At 38.9% G+C, this 20,436-nt stretch overlaps 1 protein-coding gene across 2 annotated transcripts in view; it reads left to right on the top strand.

Moving 5' to 3' along the window:
• AGMO (alkylglycerol monooxygenase) overlaps positions 1–20,436 on the top strand; it is a 406,391-nt gene that overhangs the window by 118,797 nt on the left and 267,158 nt on the right. For both annotated transcript variants that reach the window (XM_069587585.1, XM_069587586.1), the window contains exon 4: positions 17,053–17,156. In XM_069587585.1, coding sequence (XP_069443686.1) covers positions 17,053–17,156 — 104 coding nt within the window. The remainder of the gene's footprint in view (positions 1–17,052; positions 17,157–20,436) is intronic.

Here is a 20,436-nt window from a genome sequence, read left to right as displayed (position 1 = left end):
TCTTCCAACCTAAGTGTATCAAAATATATATGTTCAGGTAAAGATAAGGTAAGCTTAATTGTCAGCAGGTGAGATAACTGTAGTCATGACTCCTTGCAAATTGTTAAGAAATTTATTAACAGCATCAGGAGCACAGGCTCCAAGTTTGATGTTCTAACTTGAGGACTAGAGGGAAAGTAACACACAATTTAATAATATTTAAAATACTTTGAGGGATTAGAGGAAATTTTTCTTTAGTGTAAAAGCTATCTCATTATTCAGTGTGCATGTGGGTGTGTTCAGTCTGACTCTTTGCAACAGTATGAGTCCACCAAGCTCCTCTGTCCATGGGATTCTCTAGGCAAGAATACTGGAGTGGGTTGTTGTGCTGTCCTCCAGGGGATCTTCCTGACCCAGGGATCAAACCTGCATCTCATGTCTACTACCTTGGCAGGGGGGATTCTTTACCACTAGTGCCACCTGGGAAGCTCATTATTTCAGTTTGTGTCAAATAGTTTTTGAGTTTCTTCACATATCCTTCCTTATTGATATTTCCTAAAATGTCAATTCTTTGAGGAAAAAAATCTCATAATTTATTACTGACTTTCACAAACAATGATGTTTTTCCATGTTGCCTTTGCCACTCTACTTTTCTCTTTATATATTGTTGTTCCTATTAGTAATCAAACCAACTTATGGGCCTGTTTGTTAAAGAGTGTTAGAAGACAACATCACAAGCTAATATAAAGTCACTTCTTTAAAAAAATTCATTTAGCGATTCTGGGTTTTTTTTTCCTGATTATGTACTGAGCAGTGCCTAAATATCAAAAGAGGGTTCAGAAGGTTCAGAAGTGCAAAAAGCACTGAGATCTAGTTCTGCCTTAGACCTTCCCTGGCTGTCGTCTCCCTTGCATGGGTGGCCAAGGCGATAGTAATCCCACTGAGAAAGAAGGATGATGGGATGGAAAATAAGACCATAACACAAGCTCAGGGCACAATATGTGTTCAGTTCAGTTGCTCAGTCGTGTCTGACTAGTTGTGACCCCATGAACCGCAGCACGCCAGGCCTCCCTGTCCATCACCAACTCCCAGAGTCCACCTAAACCCATGTCCATTGAGTCAGTGATGCCATCCAATCATCTCATCTTCTGTCATCCCCTTCTCTTCCTGCCCTCAATCTTTCCCAGCATCAGGGTCTTTTCAAATGAGTCAGCTCTTCACATCAGGTGGCCAAAGTATTGGAGTTTCAGTTTCAACATCAGTCCCTCCAATGAACACCCAGGACTGATCTCCTTTAGGATGGACTGATTGGGTCTCCTTGCATTCCAAGGGACTCTCAAGAGTCTTCTCCAACACCACAGTTCAAAAGCATCAATTCTGCTCTGAGCTTTCTTTATAGTCCAACTCTCACATCCATGTGTAGAATTTCCTAAAAGGAATTCAGACCCAGAGTCGATGGAAACCTGTAGACTGAAGTATTTGGGAGCTGTCAAATTTTGGTGAAGTGATTATTGAAGTCATTTCACACCATGAAAAACAGTGAGAATGAGGAGCAAAGAGAAGAGTTGGTTCCAAGCGAATTAGGGAAGAAGTCAGGGAATTACACCTGAATGAATAAAGAGAAAACTGGGAGCAAAGAGGGGTTACTGAAGCCAAAGGAAAAGATTTTCAAGACAGAAGCAGTGTTTCAGAAAGTTCAAATAAGATAACATCTAGAATGAGATCTTTAGTTTTGGCAAGAAAGAAAGGACCAATTATGATTTTGGAGAGAACTAAGTGATATTGACAATGAGTTTAAGAATGAATTTGAGGTAAATAAGTGAATAAATTACTCTTTTAAGACGTTTGAGATAAAAACAAATTAACGCAAGCAAGGTTAATGGTTCATATTTTACAAAGTGGAATGTTTAGATATGACTGAAGCTAGGGAGATGAAATCAGTGTGAAGGACAAACAAAAATTGTAAAAGCATTGATTTCAGTAGTGAAAATACATGTATTTCAGAGATAAAATCAGTAGTTATTTATTTGGGCTTTGATTATTCAAATGAAACAGTTTTATTTGGTAAGCATAAGTTTAATCAAGACAATATGTTAGTGATCTACTATGCAAAGTTAATAGTAGGTGCTGTAAAAAGTACAAAATGGATAAATTAATCCCTCTAATTAAGAAGCTTATGGGACTTTCCTCAAAGTCCAGTGGCTAAGACTTGAACTCCTAATCCAGGGGACCCAGGTTTGATCCCTGGTCAGGGAACTAGATCCCACATGCTACAACTAAGAGTTCACATGCCTCACTAAAGATCCCGCATGCCACAACTAGACCCAGCATGGCCAAATAAATAAATATTTTTTAAAGAAATGCATAAAATAGGGGAGGAAAATAACCTAGTATCTGTGGTATTAGAGGCCTAGGAGTAATAAGGATTGTGTAATAATTGTAGCTGGGAAGACCAAGTATAGTTGCTTAGAGAAAATGACATTTTTTGAAAGATGGAGACTATTTTGACAGGTCACACAGATACAGATGACCAGGAAAGTGTTCAGGGTATTCAAGATGCCCAGAAAATGGAGGGCACATGAGAAAAAAAATATGAAGATACATATTTCTTTCTTTTTTTTAATATACTATTCATGTGTCACAAACTGTTACTCTTCTGATTCTACTCCAGTCAATAAAAATGTGAAAGCCAGTTTAGCTTGTTGGCTGTATGGAACAGTTGGTGGGCTGGACTTTGGCCTGTGATGTCAGTTTGCTAAACTTCACTAGACTGTGAGTGATATAAGGGCAGTCTCTTACACATAGATAGCGCACAGTGTTATGCGCTGACTGACTGTACTCTACCGAGGCAATGAGGCCTTCACCTAGGACAGCAGGTATGTGATAGGAAAGGAAAGAATCAGGTAACTCGATGGATTGATTGAAGCCAGTTGTGAAATCTTAGTGGAGGTTGAGGAAAGGAAAAGGAAGTGATCAAAGGCATAATTGTCATATTACGAGATCAGAAACAGAAAAAGGAAGCATGGGCAGAAAATGATGAATGCATTTAACAGATAGCATTTGGGTTTGAAGGTCATATAGCAACGGAGTCATGTTTAGAGATTTAGAGGGTAGAATATGAGGTTACTTCTATTAGAGTAATGGAAGCTATGTTCCTGCATAACCACTTCCATCTTTCAGTGGTCAAAGAATATTCCATGAGATCTCTTCCTCCGGTAGTAGTGAGACTTATAGTCATTGATAGCCTCCTTTTAAAATCAGATATATATTCAGATTTCAGACATACATTTACTTTGCAGGTAACAGATGAAAGGGCAGAGTAACTCAACAGAGTAACAAAGAACATTCAGTTCTATGAGGTGTCAACAAGCAATAATAACATAGCAAGGAACAACAGTTCCCAAACATGTAGACCAAAAATCTGTCAGATGCAGACTGGTTTCTCAAAGACCGGTCACCGTGCTAATCTATGTCAAAATGAAACCAAAGGATACACTGACCTGTTCCAACTGGGACATCCGATCCTGATTCACTCTGGCACCTTCCATGGACACCATCACATTTCTTGCAAATTCAGTAATCTTACAGGCTTCTTACTCATTTGCAATGAAGCAGTAAAAATTAGTTTCAGAACACAAAGGCAAACGGTAAGACCAGTAGAAAGCCCTTATTATTGGCAAAGAGATCCCAGTAGGTTTTTGTTGCCATTGACAAGGATAATCATCCATTCATAGGACTAAGAGAGGGAGAATAAAGACACTTTGCAGCCACTTTCTAACTGTGGTTTGAGTGCCATTTTTTTCCCTGCTTTCCTGTCTTTTCCTGACAATCCCTGGTTGTTTTGCTTTCCCGTTCACTTCCTTAACATTGCTCTCCTTTCAAACTTTGGAGGTTAATGTGTTCTTGGATTCTGTGGCTTGTGGAGATAAATTATAGAAGTCATTATTCCAAACATAATACAGCAGAAGTTCATTGTGTCTCACCACAGGCAAGCATGCTGCACAGGAGTGTTGTAGGAGTGCTTGCCAATCGTAGCGAAATCTATTGACATAAAGACAGTTCTCCCATGGTTTCTGCCTTTGGATTGTGCTAGTTTAGGTCATTATGAATGCCAAATGGATGTCATTAAATCCTCTGGACAATTTCTTGATTTTTATTCTATGCAAAGCATGTGGATTCCTTTTTGATCTGGATATATGGTAAGTCCCATGATGAAATTACTAGCAGTCCCAAAACCTAAAGCCATGATGCTACGGTTGCTGCTGCTAATCAGCACCCACGTGCACTAGAATTTGGTTTCATTCAATAGATAAGTGGCCTTTGTGAGATATAATTGTCAGCTTCATAATTCTTTTAAAATGTAATACTGATAACTTTGATTTCAAAGGATTTTTATCTAATTCTGTCAGCTTTTGGAGAGAGGGGATAGGTTTTCTGTATGTGTGTGTGTGTGTGTGTGTATTAGTTGCTCAGTTGTGTCCAACTCTTGCAACCCCATGAACTGTAGCCCACCAGGCTTCTCTGTCCATGGGCCTCTCCAGGCAAGAATACTGGAGTGAGTTGTCATGCCCTCTTCCAGGGGATCTTCCTGACCCAGGGATCAAACCTAGGTCTCCCACATGGCAGGCAGTTTCTTCAGCAGCTGAGCCACAAGGGGAGCCCTCGCTTTTCTATAAACACAGCTAATTTTCAACAGTTGAAAGGTATGGGAACCTCCTTTAACCAAAAATCTCTCTTTGCTTATCTATCATAATCCTAGAGATACCAGTTTTCAAGCCACTTAGTACTTTAGTACAATAATACTTTTTCCTACGAGCGGGGAAGAGCTCCTTCCATGTATCACCAGAAATGGAATCAGAATCTTCTAGCAGATCACTTGACCTATGACCTAGAGCTGAGGTAACATCAACAGAAAAAAGAGAAATCTAGGTTAATATTTAGACTTGGCAAATCTCAGCACACAAGATGCCTAGGAGCAGAGGGATGTACATGGAGAATGATGAAGCTTACAAAAGTTTTTTTTTTTTTTTTAGCACAAACAGATTTATTTACTAACCAAAGAGATGACCCTAATTATATCAACACTTTGAAATAGTTTAATTGTTTGTGATAAAGATAATTGAACACAATAATGAAAAAAAAAAAAAAAACAACCCAGCAGTATGGAGATTTGCTCATTGAACTTAGCTTGTTCATCCTTGCAACTAATTTCTGTGCAAAATGATGATGGAATTTTTACTCTATTTTTTCATAGACCGGAATACAGGTAGCACTGTTTGTGACACATATCACTACTAATTTCCCATCTTTCAGTTTTCTTGTTATTGTGCTTTCCTTTCCATCTCATTCCTGATGTTGAACCAATGCGTCATCTGTAAAGCTACAGACAGTCTGAGTCTTTCTGCTATCAGCTGTGGTCTCTTCAAACTTCTCTCCCAGTTTACAGGAAAGCTGTGTTGTTTTCAAAGTGCTCTCAGTTTTTATGCTGAGGAAGTGTGTGCATAACAGGATATAGCAAGAATGAAGGCTGGCGTTTTAGGAATCAGTGAACTAAAATGGACTGGAATGGGTGAATTTTACTCAGACGACCATTATATCTACTACTATGGGCACGAATTCCTCAGAAGAAATGGAATAGCCCTAATAATCAATGAAAGAATCTGAAATACAGTTCTTAGGTACAGTCTCAAAAAGAACAGACTAATCTCTGTTTCCAAGGCAAACCATTCAACAACACAGTAATCCAAGTCTATGCCACAACCAGTAATGCTGAAGAAGCTGAATTTGAACAGTTTTCTAAAGACCTAAAAGACCTTCTAGAACTAACACCTAAAAAAGATGTCCTTTTCGTTGTAGGGGACTGGAATGCAAAAGTAGGAAGTTAAGAGATACCTGGTTAACAAGTAAATTTGGCCTTGGAGTACAAAATGAAGTGGGTCAAAAACAAACAGAGTTTTGCCAAGAGAACACACCAGTCATAACAAATACCCTCTTCCAACAACACAAGAGAAGACTCTACACATGGACATCACCAGATGGTTAATACCAAAATCAGATTGATTATATTCTTTGCAGCCAAAGATGGAGAAGCTCTATACAGTCAGCAAAAACAAGACTGGGAGCTGACTGTGGCTCAGATCATGAACTCCTTATTGCCAAATTCAGACTTAAATTGAAGAAAGTGGGGAAAACCACTAGACCATTCAGTTATGACCTAAATCAAATCCTTTATGATTATACAGTGGAAGTGACAAATAGATTCAAGGGATCAGATCTGATAGAGTGCCTGAGGAACTATGGATGGAGGTTTGTGACATTGTACAGGAGTCTGTGATCAAGACTATCCCCAAGAAAAAGAAATGAAAAAAGGCAAAATGGTTGTCTGAGGAGGCTTTACACGTCACTGAGAAAGGACGAGCAGTGAAAGGCAAAAGAGAAAAGAAGAGATATACCCATTTGAATGTAGAGTTCCAAAGCATAGCAAGGAGAGATAAGAAAGCCTTCCTCATTGATCAAAGTAAAGAAATAGAGGAAAACAATAGAATAGGAAAGACAAGAGGTTTCTTCAAGAAAATTAGCGATACCAAGGGAACATTTCGTGCAAAGATGGGCACAATAAAGGACAGAAAATGTATGGATGTAACAGAAGACAATATTAAGAAGAAGTGGCAAGAATACACGTAAGCACTATACAAAAACGATCTCCGTGACCCAAATAACCACAAGGGTGTGATCACTCACCTAGAGCCAGACATCCTAGAATATGAAGTCAAGTGGGCCTTAGGAAGCATCACAAAGAAAAAAGCTAATGGAGGTGATGGAATTCCAGTTGAGCTACTTCAAATCCTAAAAGATGATGCTGTGAAAGTGCTGCACTCAATATGCCGGCAAATTTGGAAAACACAGCAGTGGCTACAGGACTGGAAAAGGTCAGTTTTTATTCCAATCCCAAAGAAAGGCAATGCCAAAGAATGCTCAGGCCACTACACAACTGTACTCATCTCACACGCTAGCGAAACAATGCTGAAAATTCTCCCAGCCAGGCTTCAACAGTATGTGAACCATGAACTTCCAGATGTTCAAGCTGGTTTTAGAAAAGGCAGAGGAACCAGAGATCAAATTGCCAACATCTGTTGGTCATCAAAAAAGCAAGAGAGTTTCCAGAGAAATATCTACTTCTTTATTGATTACGTCAAAGCCTTTGTATATGTGGATCACAAAAATACTGTGGAAAATTCTTAAAGAGATGGGAATACCAGACCACATTACCTGCCTCCTGAGAAATCTGTATGCAGGTCAGGAAGCAAAAGTTAGAACTGCACGTGAAACAACAGACTGGTTCCAAATAGGAAAAGGAGTACGTCAAGGCTGGATATTGTTACCCTGCTTATTTAAATTATATGCAGAATACATCATATGAAATGCCGGGCTGGATGAAGCACAAGCTGGAATCAAGATTGCTGGGGGAAATATCAATAACCTCAGATACACAGATGACACCATCCTTATGGCAGAAAGTGAAGAAGAACTAAAGAGCCTCTTGATGAAAGTGAAAGAGGAAAATTCAGCTTAAAGCTCAACATTCAGAAAACTAAGATCATGGCATCTGGTCCCATCACTTCATGGCAAATAGATGGGGAAACAGTGGAAACAATGACAGACTTTATTTTTGGGGGCTCCGAAATCACTGCAGATGGTGAGTGCAGCCATGGAATTAAAATACACTTGTTCCTTGGAAGAAAAGCTATGAACAGCCTAGACAGCATATTAAAAAACAGAGACATTACTTTTCCAATAATGTCCATCTAGTTAAAGCTGTGGTTTTCCTAGTAGTCATGTATGGATGTGAGAGTTGGAGTATAAAGAAAGCTTGAGCACCAAAGAATTGATGCTTTGAACTGTCGTGTTTGGAAGACTCTTGAGAGTCTCTTGGACTGCAGGGAGATCCAACCAGTCCATCCTAAAGGAAATCAGTCCTAAATATTCATTGGAAGGACTGATGCTGAAGTTGAAACTCCAATACTGTGGCCACCTAATGTGAAGAACTGACTCATTGGAAAAGACCCTGATGCTGGGAAAGATTGAAGGCAGGAGGAAAAGGGCACGACAGAGGATGAGATGGTTGGATGGCATCACTGACTCGATGGGCATGAGTTTGAGCAAGCTCCAAGAGTTGCTTGTGAACAGGGAAACCTGCATGCTGCAGTCCATGGGACTGTAAAGAGTGGGACACTATTGAGCAACTGAACTGAATATCAATCTCTATTCATTGAATGAATTTGAAATATCATCAGTTTTCTCATCAATTTGATTTGCTGCCATAAGAAATGAATGAAAGTGTGATGGTAAAATTGATGACATCACCATCAGTTCGTTGAGTAAAGAATAGAAAAATAAATGAGGATCTATTCATTGTTATGCATCTCCTTACATTTCCCATTTTGACTTCAGTTTGATAGTTTGAGTCTGTTACTATTACATTGATTACTTAGTTAACTTTTTAAGTTTTTGAAATCACTTATCAATCATGTTTATCTGTTGGGAAGAGATAGAACAAATTTTGAAGGGTTCACTTATACTCAGTATCTTCAAATTCAAAGTGACAATTGTCATTCAAAAATTGATAAGTTCAGTGCTTTATAGTGTTAGATTTACTGTAAAAAGCAAAAGGCAGTTGTGCTAATTCAAGAAGCTTAGCACCATCATTCAATAATGTGTTTTGAGCTCTGTTTGTCCTTTACTTCCTGGACATTACAAAATATATGTCAGCTGGGACCCAGAGAACACTTGGTCCCATTCACCTCCATTTCTGAAGGAGAAGGAAAAATCCAAGATGGGGGAGAATGCCCCAAATAAATCACTGCTGAGAGAGAGAAAATTTTAAAAAGCGTTCTTTTCCTCTAATGTAAGTTTTTCCCTTTTCCTTTTCAATTTCATTTTTATTAGTTATAAAATAAAGAAATTGAACTAAGTAGCTTCATAAGGCTCCTTTTAGTTCAGTTCTCATGTTCCATGTTCTGCTACACAATATGCTAAATGTTCCACAAAGTGTTACTAACATGACTTTCTCGGTGCTAAACATCACTAACATATTACAAACAGGCCTAACATTTTTTCCTTAATAACTTGAAGGTTTTTCACATTATGAGTGAAGGCAGCATCATCACTCCCAGGGTGCCCCAAGATTTCTGGCCTGTCACTCCTGAAGATTAAATAGTTATCATATAGCTGTGAACATTCCTTGTAGCCCTGTGTTTATGGCTCAGATTAACCTAGAGAATTATTTCTGTCCACTTTATAGGTGACAAGATATGAGATAGGAGACTTATTTAGATATACTTTAGATGTGCAATGCATATAGAATCTATTAGCCTCTAGATTACAAGTTTATTCTGTTTGCAAATTTCTCATCATTCTGATAAGTTTCTTCAAAGTAATCTCTGTTCTTACATATACTAAAAGTATCTTTTAATAAAACTCTCAAGTATATAAATTGGGTTTCATCAAACTTAAAACACAGTGTTCTTCATAAGACACTTCATAAGGAGAAAATGTTTATGTACAGTATATATAAAGGAATCTCAAAACTCCATAATAAAAAAGCAACCCAATTAAACTGAAAGCACTAATATTGAATAGACCAAAAAGACATATCAGTGGCAAAAATGCACATGGAGAAGTAACTGTTGTCATTGGCCACTGCAGCAGTGTAGATTAAAATTTCAATGTGATAATATACACTTATTAGAATGTTATTAAATAAACATAAAATTAATAGTGCCAGTTCAGTTCAGTTCAGTCACTCAGTCATGTCCGACTCTTTGCGACCCCATGAATCACAGCACGCCAGGCCTCCCTGTCCATCACCAACTCCCGGAGTTCACTCAAACTCATTTGCATCGAGTCGGTGATGCCATCCAGCCATCTCATCTTCTGTCATCCCCTTCTCCTCCTGCCCCAATCCCTCCCAGCATCAGGGGCTTTTCCAATGAGTCACCACTTCACATGAGGTGGCCAAAGTATTGGAGTTTCAGCTTCAGCATCAATCCTTCCAAAGAACACCCAGGAGTGATCTCCTTTAGGATGGACTGGTTGGATCTCCTTGCAGTCCAAGGGACTCTCAAGAGTCTTCTCCAACACCACAGTTCAAAAGCATCAATTCTTCGGCACTCAGCTTTCTTCACAGTCCAACTCTCACACCCATACATGACCACTGGAAAAACCATAGCCTTGACTAGACAGACCTTTGTTGGCAAAGTAATATCTCTGCTTTTGAATATGCTATCTAGGTTGGTCATAACTTTCCTTCCAAGGAGTAAGCATCTTTTAATTTCATGGCTGCAATCACCATCTGCAGTGATTTTGGAGCCCCCAAAATAAAGTCTGACACTGTTTCCACTGTTTCCGCATCTAGTGTCAGGTGCCATCAAAAATGTGGAGGACCTTTAACTCTCATTTACTGCTGGTGATAATATAAAAAGGCACTGTCACTTGGAAAATAATTTTAATCTTGTTGACAACCTAATGTAAACGTCCCATACAGTTCAGTAATCTCACTCTTGAGTATGTACCAAAGTAAAATGAAACTGTGTCCATCTGAAAAATATTCTGGAAAATTTATAGATGCTTCATTTGTAATTGCCAAATACTAGGAACATTTGAAATGTTCAACTACTAAGTGGATCAAAACAAAACAAAAACTGTGGCATATTGTACAAAGAGAATACTACTCAGCAAAAAAGGGGAACAAACTACTCATAAACACAGCAAAATGGAAGACTCTGTGATACATTATGCTAAGTGGAAGAAACCAAACTCAAAGGCCTAATACACAGTAATTCACTAATACGACATCCCTAGACAAGCAAAACTAGGGGAAAGAAGGGCTTTCCTGGTTGCTCAGTGGTAAAGTATCCTCCTGCCAATACAGGTGTCACAGGCTCAATCCCTGGGTCAGGAAGATCCCCTGGAGCAGGAAATGGCAACCCACTCCAGTATTCTTGCCTGCAGAATCCCATGGACAGAGGAGCCTGGCAGGCTACAGCCAACGGGGTGTAAAAGAGTTCAACACGACTTAGCTAAACACCAACAACCAGTGAAAAAAAACTTGGACGCTATCAGAGGATGCTAGGGACAGAATATAAGATCAGGGAAAACAGACCAGTGTATTAATGGTCCGTTGCTTTGTAATATACCCATGGCTTCTCTTGCAGCTTCTGTTGGTCAGAAATCAGCAGGCAGCTTAGATGAGTGCTTCTGGTCCCCAGTCTTTCATGAGGTTGCAATTAAGTAATAAGCTAGTTCCTGGCTGCAATGTTATCTGAAGACTCAAATTGGAGAAGATCTGCTTCCAAACTAACATACATGGTTTTGGCAAGATTCAATTTCTCATGGAATTTGGGTTAAGGAGCTTAGTTCCTTGCTAGCTGGTTAACCCGAGGCCTTTCCTAGTTCCCTGTCGTAGGTGCTTCTCCAAAAGGCAGCTTGCAACATGGCAGCCGACTTTCCTCGGACAGAGCATGTGATGTAAGAGAAAGCACCCAAGACGTCAGCCTCAGTCTTTTTATCACCTGATATCAGAAGTGACATCCCGTCACCTTTGCCAAAAGTATATTTAACAGAAGAGTATTAGTCACTTGTGTCTGACAGTGACATTAGTCAGTTGTGCCTGACACTTTTGGATCTCTCAGTTGTGTCCAACTCTTTGCGGCCCCATGAACCCACCAGGGTCCTCTGTCCATGGAATTTTCCAGGCGAGAATACTGGAGTGGGTAGCCATTCCATTCTCCAGGGGTCTTCCTGGCCCAGGGATTGAATCTGGGTCTTCTGCACTGCAGGCAGATTCTTTACCACTGAGCCACCAGGAAAGCCCTCCATTTACTGGAAGGAAGTCAAATCCAACCACATTCAAGGGAAGAGTTTATACAGGGGGTTCAGTACCAGTAGACTAGAATCACTGGGGACCGCCTTAGAGACTGCCTCCTGTAGGAAGCCCTCTGGATCCCATGGATTCTTATTTCACACCCAGAACACATTAAACTCTCTCAAGTTCCCCAGGAATCTCATCATCTGAATCTGGGAGCCACGTTAGAGTTAGCCTGCCATACACAAAATGGAAGAGAGAACTTTGGGGTGATCATAACTATTCCATGTCTTTTGGAATAATAAAAACTATTCCATATCTTGATATTGACAGTGATTGCACAGTTGTATTTGTTTGGTAAAAACTCAGAACTAAATATCAAAAGGGATATATTTCATTGTAAGTAAGTTGGACTTTAATAAGAAAGAAACAAGATAGCAAACTCAAGAATATAACATACATATACACATATATTACATTAAATTTTGGCCAAATTGAATGAATAGTTAATGTATAAATAAAATATATGTAAAGAAATCTATATTTTGGCAGTGGAAAGTATTCATAGCATTATTATTTCTAATATCATTGAAAAGCCATAATAATATACCATAAGTTTTATAATCAATAATTTTCTTATAGAAAAAGAAAATTATTATTAATGACAACTTACATGAATTTTTCACTGAAAGAAGTTTATTGTGATCATATCAGTTTTTCTCTTTAACATTTGTTTTTCTTCCTTAGAACAGACAACTCATCAATTCAAATATTAGGAAAGATGAACATATTTGTAAATGCACTGTTAAATGTATCTTATTTACCAAAGTACTATTGGAACAATTTTCTAAAAATGTATTTTTAAAGCCACCCTTGAAAATAATTTACTTCCTGTATTTCTTGTTTTACCCAATTCTGAAAAGTAACAGAGGTAAGACAGTGGGATCCAGTTACTGTAACCTGTTTATACAGCTGTACTTCATTGAATGAAGGCTTGTGTTACACACAGTTTTTGATAGGAAGTCAATGCTTTTAAAACAACTATAGAGACAGGTCTTTAACCTCCACCCTGGTAGATTCTTTGTTCCACCATTTAGCTTCTGTGGAGGTTATAAGAAGGTCGTTCCAATATATATTATTGCCATCTAATCAAATCATCTACTTAGCTTATCCGCTTATGAACTTGAAGCATAGATACATTATGATGAATTTCTTACACAAATTCTGAAAGGTCCACTGAAATAGTTTTGATTTGTAGTGAAGTTTCTTTGTGATACATTCTGAAATGTTCAATAATGTGTATGTTCTAAAGAGAAAATGGTGTTTAGATGTCTTCAAATGTTGAATCTATAAGAAGCTTTAAAAGATTTAGTATGTTCATTAGATTTATTATCTCTTAATAGTACTCCATACAACATCTGAAGATTTTGAATGTCATGGGATTCTTTGTACCTCTCTTATTCATAGTTATACAGGCTAATCAATAAACCACAGACTTAGGTTCTAGGTTATTTCAGGGATTATGCCCGGGAAGTTTAAGGTCATTATGGTGAAATACTTCTTATTTGTGTAGCAATAGTTTCCTTCATTACTTGAGTAGAAATATAGGGTCATTACTAGGAATGATTTGAAAAGTGTGGACCGATTAGAATCTACATTAGATATAAACTGATGTCCTGTGAAAACACTTGCCTCACTTGAAAATATATGAGTTGAATAGAAATGACTTCTGATAAGCCTATCTATTCGTAATCCTGTTCATAATTTCATTCTCACAGAATTAAATCTTTCTTACATTTCATTTGTTTACCAAAACTCTTTTTGCACATTTTATTTGGTAACTCCCTATATAGATTGTGTGGATCACAATAAACTGTGGAAAATCCTGAAAGAGATGGGAATACCAGACCACCTGACCTGCCTCTTGAGAAACCTGTATGCAGGTCAGGAAGCAACAGTTAGAACTGGACATGAAACAACAGACTGGTTCCAAATAGGAAAAGGAGTCCATCAAGGCTATATATTGTCACCCTGCTTATTTAACTTATATGCAGAGTACGTCATGAAGAACGCTGGGCTGGATGAAGCACAAGCTGGAATCAAGATTGCTGGGAGTAATGTCAATAACCTCAGATATGCAGATGACACCATCCTTATGGCAGAAAGTGAAAAAGAACTAAAGAGTCTCTTGATGAAAGTGAAAGAGGAGAGTGAAAAAGTTGGCTTAAAGCTCAACATTCATAAAATTAAGATCATGGCACCCGGTCCCATCACTTCATGGCAAATAGATGGGGAAACAGTGGAAATAGTGGCTGACTTTATTTTTTGGGGTTCCAAAATCACTGCAGATGGTGATTGCAGTCATAGGTAGACTACAGTCCATGGGGTCACAAAGAGTCGGACACCACTGAGTGACTTCACTTTCACTTTACCCCTTGGAAGGAAAGTTATGACCAACCTAAACAGCATATTAAAAAGCAGAGACATTACTTTGTCAACAAAGGTCCGTCTAGTCAAGGCTATGGTTTTTCCAGTGGTCATGTATGGATATGAGAGTTGGACTATAAAGAAAGCTGAGTGCTGAAGAATTGATGCTTTTGAACTGTGTTGTTGGAGAAGACTCTTGAGAGTCCCTTGGACTGAAAGTAGATCCAACCAGTCCATCCTAAATGAAATAAGTCCTGATTATTCATTGGAAAGACTGATTTTAAAGCTGAAACTCCAATACTTTGGCCACCTGATGCAAAGAACTGACTCATTTGAAAAGACCCTGATGCTGGGAAAGATTGAGGGCAGGAGAAGATGGGATGACAGAGGATGAGATGGTTGGATGGCATCACCGACTCAATGGGCATGAGTCTGAGTAAACTCTGGGAGTTGGTGATATACAGGGAGGCCTGGCATGCTGCGGTTCATGGGGTCGCAAAGAGTCGGACACAACTGAGCGACTGAACTAAACTATATAGATTGTGGCTTCCCTGATAGCTCAGTTGGTAAAGAATCCGCCTGCAGTGCAGGAGACCCCATTTCTATCCCTGAGTTGGGAAGATCTCCTGAGAAGGGAAAGTCTACCCACTCCAGTATTCTGGCCTGGAGAATTCCGTGTACTGTATAGTCCATGGGGTCACAGAGACAACTGAGCCACTTTCACTTTATATAGATTGCTCACAGAGCTTTCATTTGCTAAATGAAAGCTTTTTCTTGGCTAAGAAAAGCCCATAAAGATTGACTATATTTATGTCTCTCTCTCCATATATCCATGTTTTTCATTAAAACTCTTTAACAAATTATTCTGTCATGTGCTATGTATTTTAACATGTGTGTGTGTCCATGCTAAGCTGCTTCAGTCTTATCAAACTCTTTGTGACCCTATGGACCATAGCCCACCAGGCTTCTCTGTCCATGGGATTCTCCAGGCAAGAATACTTGAATGGGTTGCTATGCCCTACCCCAGGGGATATTCCTGACCTAGGGATCTAACCCTAGGTCTGTAGAGGTTATAAAAAGGTTGTCCCAATACATAGTATTATGCATCTCCATGTCTCCAGCATTAGCAGATGGGTTTTTTATAACTGATTATGTGGCAATTGCAGACTAATAACTCAGTATTTCTACTCTTCAGTTCAGTTCAGTCTCTCAGTCGTGTCCGACTCTTTGCGACCCCATGAATCGCAGCACACCAGGCCTCCCTGTCCATCACCAACTCCTGGAGTCCACCCAAACCCATGTCCATTGAGTTGGTGATGCCATCCAACCATTTCATCTTCTGTTGTCCTCTTCTCCTGCCCTCAATCTTTCCCAGCATCAGGGTCTTTTCAAATGAGTCAGTTCTTCGCATCAGGTGGCCAAAGTATTGGAGTTTCAGCTTCAGCAACAGTCCTTCCAGTGAATATTCAGGACTGATTTTCTTCAGGATGGACTGGCAGGATGGAGATCCCTTGGATCTCCTTGCAGTCCAAGGGACTCTCAAGTGTCTTCTCCAACACCACAGCTCAAAAGAATCAGTTCTTCAGCACTCAGCTTTCTTCACAGTCCAACTCTCACATCCATACATGACCACTGGAAAAACCATAGCCTTGACTAGACGGACCTTTGTTGACAAAGTAACGTCTCTGCTTTTTAATATGCTGTCTAGGTTGGTCATAACTTTCCACTCTTAGGTTCACTGTTAAGTTCCCATGCATCCAAACCTTTTTTTTTTTTTTAACTTTCAATGTATGCTGGCAGGGATAACTATTGTGTTGTATTCTATCTTCTATATTTGTAGCAAAGGACAAAATTTAAATTATTTAACTAAGAACATACTTTCTTCTAATAATATAACATATATGGAATTTTGATATATAATTCTGGTAGAAAATGAAATAATGAGGACAAAATGAAAAATATGCGCTTGTTTTTTAAATTCTATACATTTAGATGGTCTTTAGAGAGGCATATTGCTGCAGAAAAAACAAACAACTATCTTTCGGATTTATATGAATTTCAAGACAGTATGAGGGCAATTTGAATAATGGTTAATGAAAATTAAATGTTTGCATTTTCTTTTTTTGAGGATAAACAGAAGTTATGTGGGACAGTTTTAGAAATGGTAAAGTGTTTGGTGAGATATGGGAAGAAATATATGTAACTATTAGTTACTAATATATATAGCTATAAATGAAACTGAAACGTTAAATCTTAGGGCCAAATATTATTCTCCATTGTCTCTTACTCCAATAGACAGATTTTGAAATTTATTACAAAGCCATTAGGGAAGAATATGGTATAATATTTCATTTTTAAATTTATATACCATTTCTCCCATCAGAGTATTTTTCTTTAATTAGAAATATGTTATCACATGCTGAAAAATCATCACAGTGCGTTGACTGTTTTGTTTGAACATTACAAGTTAGCTTTTATGATCTGTTATATTGTAATATGTTAGCAAAGTGTAAATTTTGAAAGTCATTGCAGTTTGCTGGAGGCATTTAATTATATCGTATACACTATACATATTTATTGGCTATGTTTCAGTTTTGTTTATAATTTATTTCCTCTCTGCTTCCAAAAATGATTCAAGGCAGCTTATTTTAATTATATTGGTCTGCTTTTCCAGAGATATTCCAGACTTTTCTTTCTCATTCAATAGAGCAGCATACGCAACTGAGAATGGAAGTTGCTTTGTTCTTATTCTCATGGCTCATTTCAAATTATGTGTTTTGCAGAGGTTAACATTATGTGGGCTGGTCACCAAACACACCACAGTTCTGAAGGCTATAACTTATCCACAGCACTGAGACAATCCGTCCTCCAAATTTACACTTCCTGGGTAAGTTTACAAAACTGAATTTATGTGATAATATAATTTCATTCAGTCACAGCTGTTCCTATTTCTTATTATGAGTAAGTGAATGGAAGGTGTTTTGCTAAAACACTTCTTTCTCCTCTATAAGGCCAGAGACTGAAGTGTTTCTTTCTCTTCTGTTAAGCCAGACACATAAGAAGCAAGTGGTATTGTCCAAAGGTACTCTTTTTTTTGATAGCCCAAAACTCACTCTGAGGTGTTTGGAAAGGTGAGAAAGTGTCTGGCTAATCCTTATTTACTGACAACAAAGAAGCTAATAGCAATAGCACTAATTAGTAACAATTAGTAATAGAGTACTCTTGCCCGGAGAATCCCATGGACAGAGGAGCCTGGTGGGCTTCAGTCCATGGGGTCGCAAAGAGTTGGACATGACTGAGCGACTTCACTTTCACTTTTCACTTTCATGCATTGGAGAAGGAAATGTCAACCCACTCCAGTGTTCTTGCCTGGAGAATCCCAGGGACGGGGGAGCCTGATGGATGCTGTCTATGGGGTCGCACAGAGTTGGACACGACTGAAGCGACTTAGCAGCAGCAGCAGCAGCAGTAATAGAATACTAGTAGCTCCAGAAAGATGAAGCAATTGGGCCAAAGTGGAAACAACACTCAGTTGTGGATGTTTCTGGTGGTGAAAGTAAAATCCAATGCTGTAAAGAACAATATTGCATAGGAACCTGGAATGTTAGGTCCGTGAATCGAGGTAAATTGGTAGTGGTCAAGAAGGAGATGAAAAGAGTGAACATTGACATCTTAGAAATCACTGAACTAAAATTAATGGGAATGGGCAAATTTAATTCAAATAACCATTATATCTACTAATGTGGGCAAGAATCCCTTAGAAGAAATGGAGTAGCCCTAATAGGAGACAAAAGAGTCCAAAATGCAGTACTTAGGTGCAATCTTGAAAACAACAGAATGATCTTGGTTCATTTCCAAGGCTGACCATTCAACAACACAATAATCTATCTATGCCCCAACCACTGATGGTAAAAAAGCTGAAGTTGACTAGTTCTATGAAGACCTATAAGACCTTCTAGATCTAATACCAAAAAATATGTCCTTTTCATCATAGGGGATTGGAATGCAAAAGTAGGAAGACAAGATACTTGGAGTAACAGGCAAGTTTGGCCTTGGAGTACAAAATGAAGCAGGGAAAATGCTAACAGAGTTTTGCCAAGAGAACCCACTGGTCATAGCAAACACCCTTGTCCAACAACAAAAGAGACAACTGTATACATGGACATCATCAGATGGTCAATACTGAAATCAAACTGATTATATTCTTTGCAGCTGAAGCTGGAGAAGCTCTATACAGTCAGCAGAAACAAGACTTGGAGCCGACTATGGCTCGGATAATGAGCTGCTGCTGCTAACTGCTGCTAAGTCACTCCAGTCATGTCCAACTCTGTGTGACCCCAGAGACGGCATCCCATCAGGCTCCCCCATCCCTGGGATTCTCCAGGCAAGAACACTGGAATGGGCTGCCATTTCCTTCTCCAATGCATGAAAGTGAAAAGTGAAAGGGAAGTCGCTCAGTCGTGTCCGACTCTTAGCAACCCCATGGACTGCAGCCTACCAGGCTCCTCTGTCCATGGGGTTTTCCAGGCAAGAGTACTGGAGTGGGGTGCCATTGCCTTCTCCACAGATCATGAGCTCCTTATTGCAAAATTCAGAATTAAATTGAAGAAAGTGGGGAAAACCACTAGGCCATTCAGGTATGACCTAAATCAAATCCCTCTTGATTATACAGTGGAGTTGATGAATAGATTCAAGAGTTTAGATCTGGTAGACAGAATGCCTGAAAAACTATGGAAGAGGTTCATAATGTTGTACATGAGTCAGTGACCAAAACCTTTCCACAGGAAAAGAAATGCAGGAAAACAAAGTGGTTGTTTGAGGAGGCTTTACATATAGCTGAGAAGAGAAGAGAAGCAAAAAGTAAGGGAGAAAAGGAGAGATATATCCAACAGAATGCAGAGTTATAGAGAACAGCAAGGGGAGATAAGAAGGCCTTTTAAAATGAACAATGCAAAGAAATAGAGGAAAACAATAGAATGGGAAAGACTAGAGATTTCTACAAGAAAAATGGAGATATCAAGGGGACATTTCATATAAGGATGGGCACAATAAGGGACATAAATAGTAAGGAACTAACAGAAGCAGAAGAGATTAAGAACAGGTGGTAAGAATACACAGAAGAACTATACCAAAAAGGTCTTAATGACCAGGATAACCATGATGGTGTGGTCACTCATCTAGAGCCAGATACCCTGGAGTGTGAAGTCAAGTGGACTTTAGAAAGCATCATTACGAACAAAGTTAGTGGAGGTGATGGAATTCCAGTGGAGCTATTTCAGATCCTTGAGGATGATGTTAGAGTGCTGCACTCAATATGCCAATATGCCAGCAAATTTGGAAAACTCAGCAGAGGCCACAGGATTGGAACAGGTCAGTTTTCATTCCCATCCCAAAGAAGGGCAATGCCATAGAATGTTCAAACTATAGTACAATTGTGCTCATTTCACATCCTAGTAAAGTTATGCTCAAAATCCTTCAAGCTAGGCTTTCAGCTGTATGTGAACCAAAAACTTCCAGATGTTCAACCTCAATTTAGAAAAGGCAGAGGAGCCAGAGATCAAATTGCCAGCATTCACTGAATCAGAGAGAAAGCAAGGGGATTCCAGAAAAAATCTGCTTTTACATGAAAGCCTTTGACATAGTGGATCACAACAATTAGTGGGAAATTCTTAAGGAGAAGGAAATACCAGACCACTCTCCCTATCTCCTGAGAAACCTGCATGCAGGTCAAAAAGGAACAGTTAAACCCTTGCATGAAACACCTGACTGATTTAAACTTTGGAAAGGAATATGACAAGGTTGTATATTGTCTTCCTGTTTATTTAACTTGTATGCAGAGTACATCTGACAAAAGGCAGGGCTGGATGAATTACAAGCTGGATGAAGATTGCTGGGAGAAATATCACCAACCGCAGATATACAGATGATACCACTCTAATAGCAGAAAATGAAGAGGAACTAAAAAGCCTCTTGATGAGGGTAAAAGACAAGAGTGAAATAGCTGGCCTAAAACTCAACATTGAAAAAACTAAGATCATAGCATCCTGTCCCATCACTTCATGAGAAATAGATGGGGCAAAAGTGGAAGTAATAAGAGATTTTCTTTTCTTGGGCTCCAAAATCACTATGGACAATGACTGAAGCCATGAAATTAAAAGATGCTTGCT

The sequence above is a fragment of the Ovis canadensis genome, chromosome 4 (genome assembly GCF_042477335.2).
Source record: "Ovis canadensis isolate MfBH-ARS-UI-01 breed Bighorn chromosome 4, ARS-UI_OviCan_v2, whole genome shotgun sequence".
In the NCBI taxonomy this organism is placed as follows: domain Eukaryota; kingdom Metazoa; phylum Chordata; class Mammalia; order Artiodactyla; family Bovidae; genus Ovis; species Ovis canadensis.
This window is presented reverse-complemented; position numbering and strand designations above follow the sequence as displayed.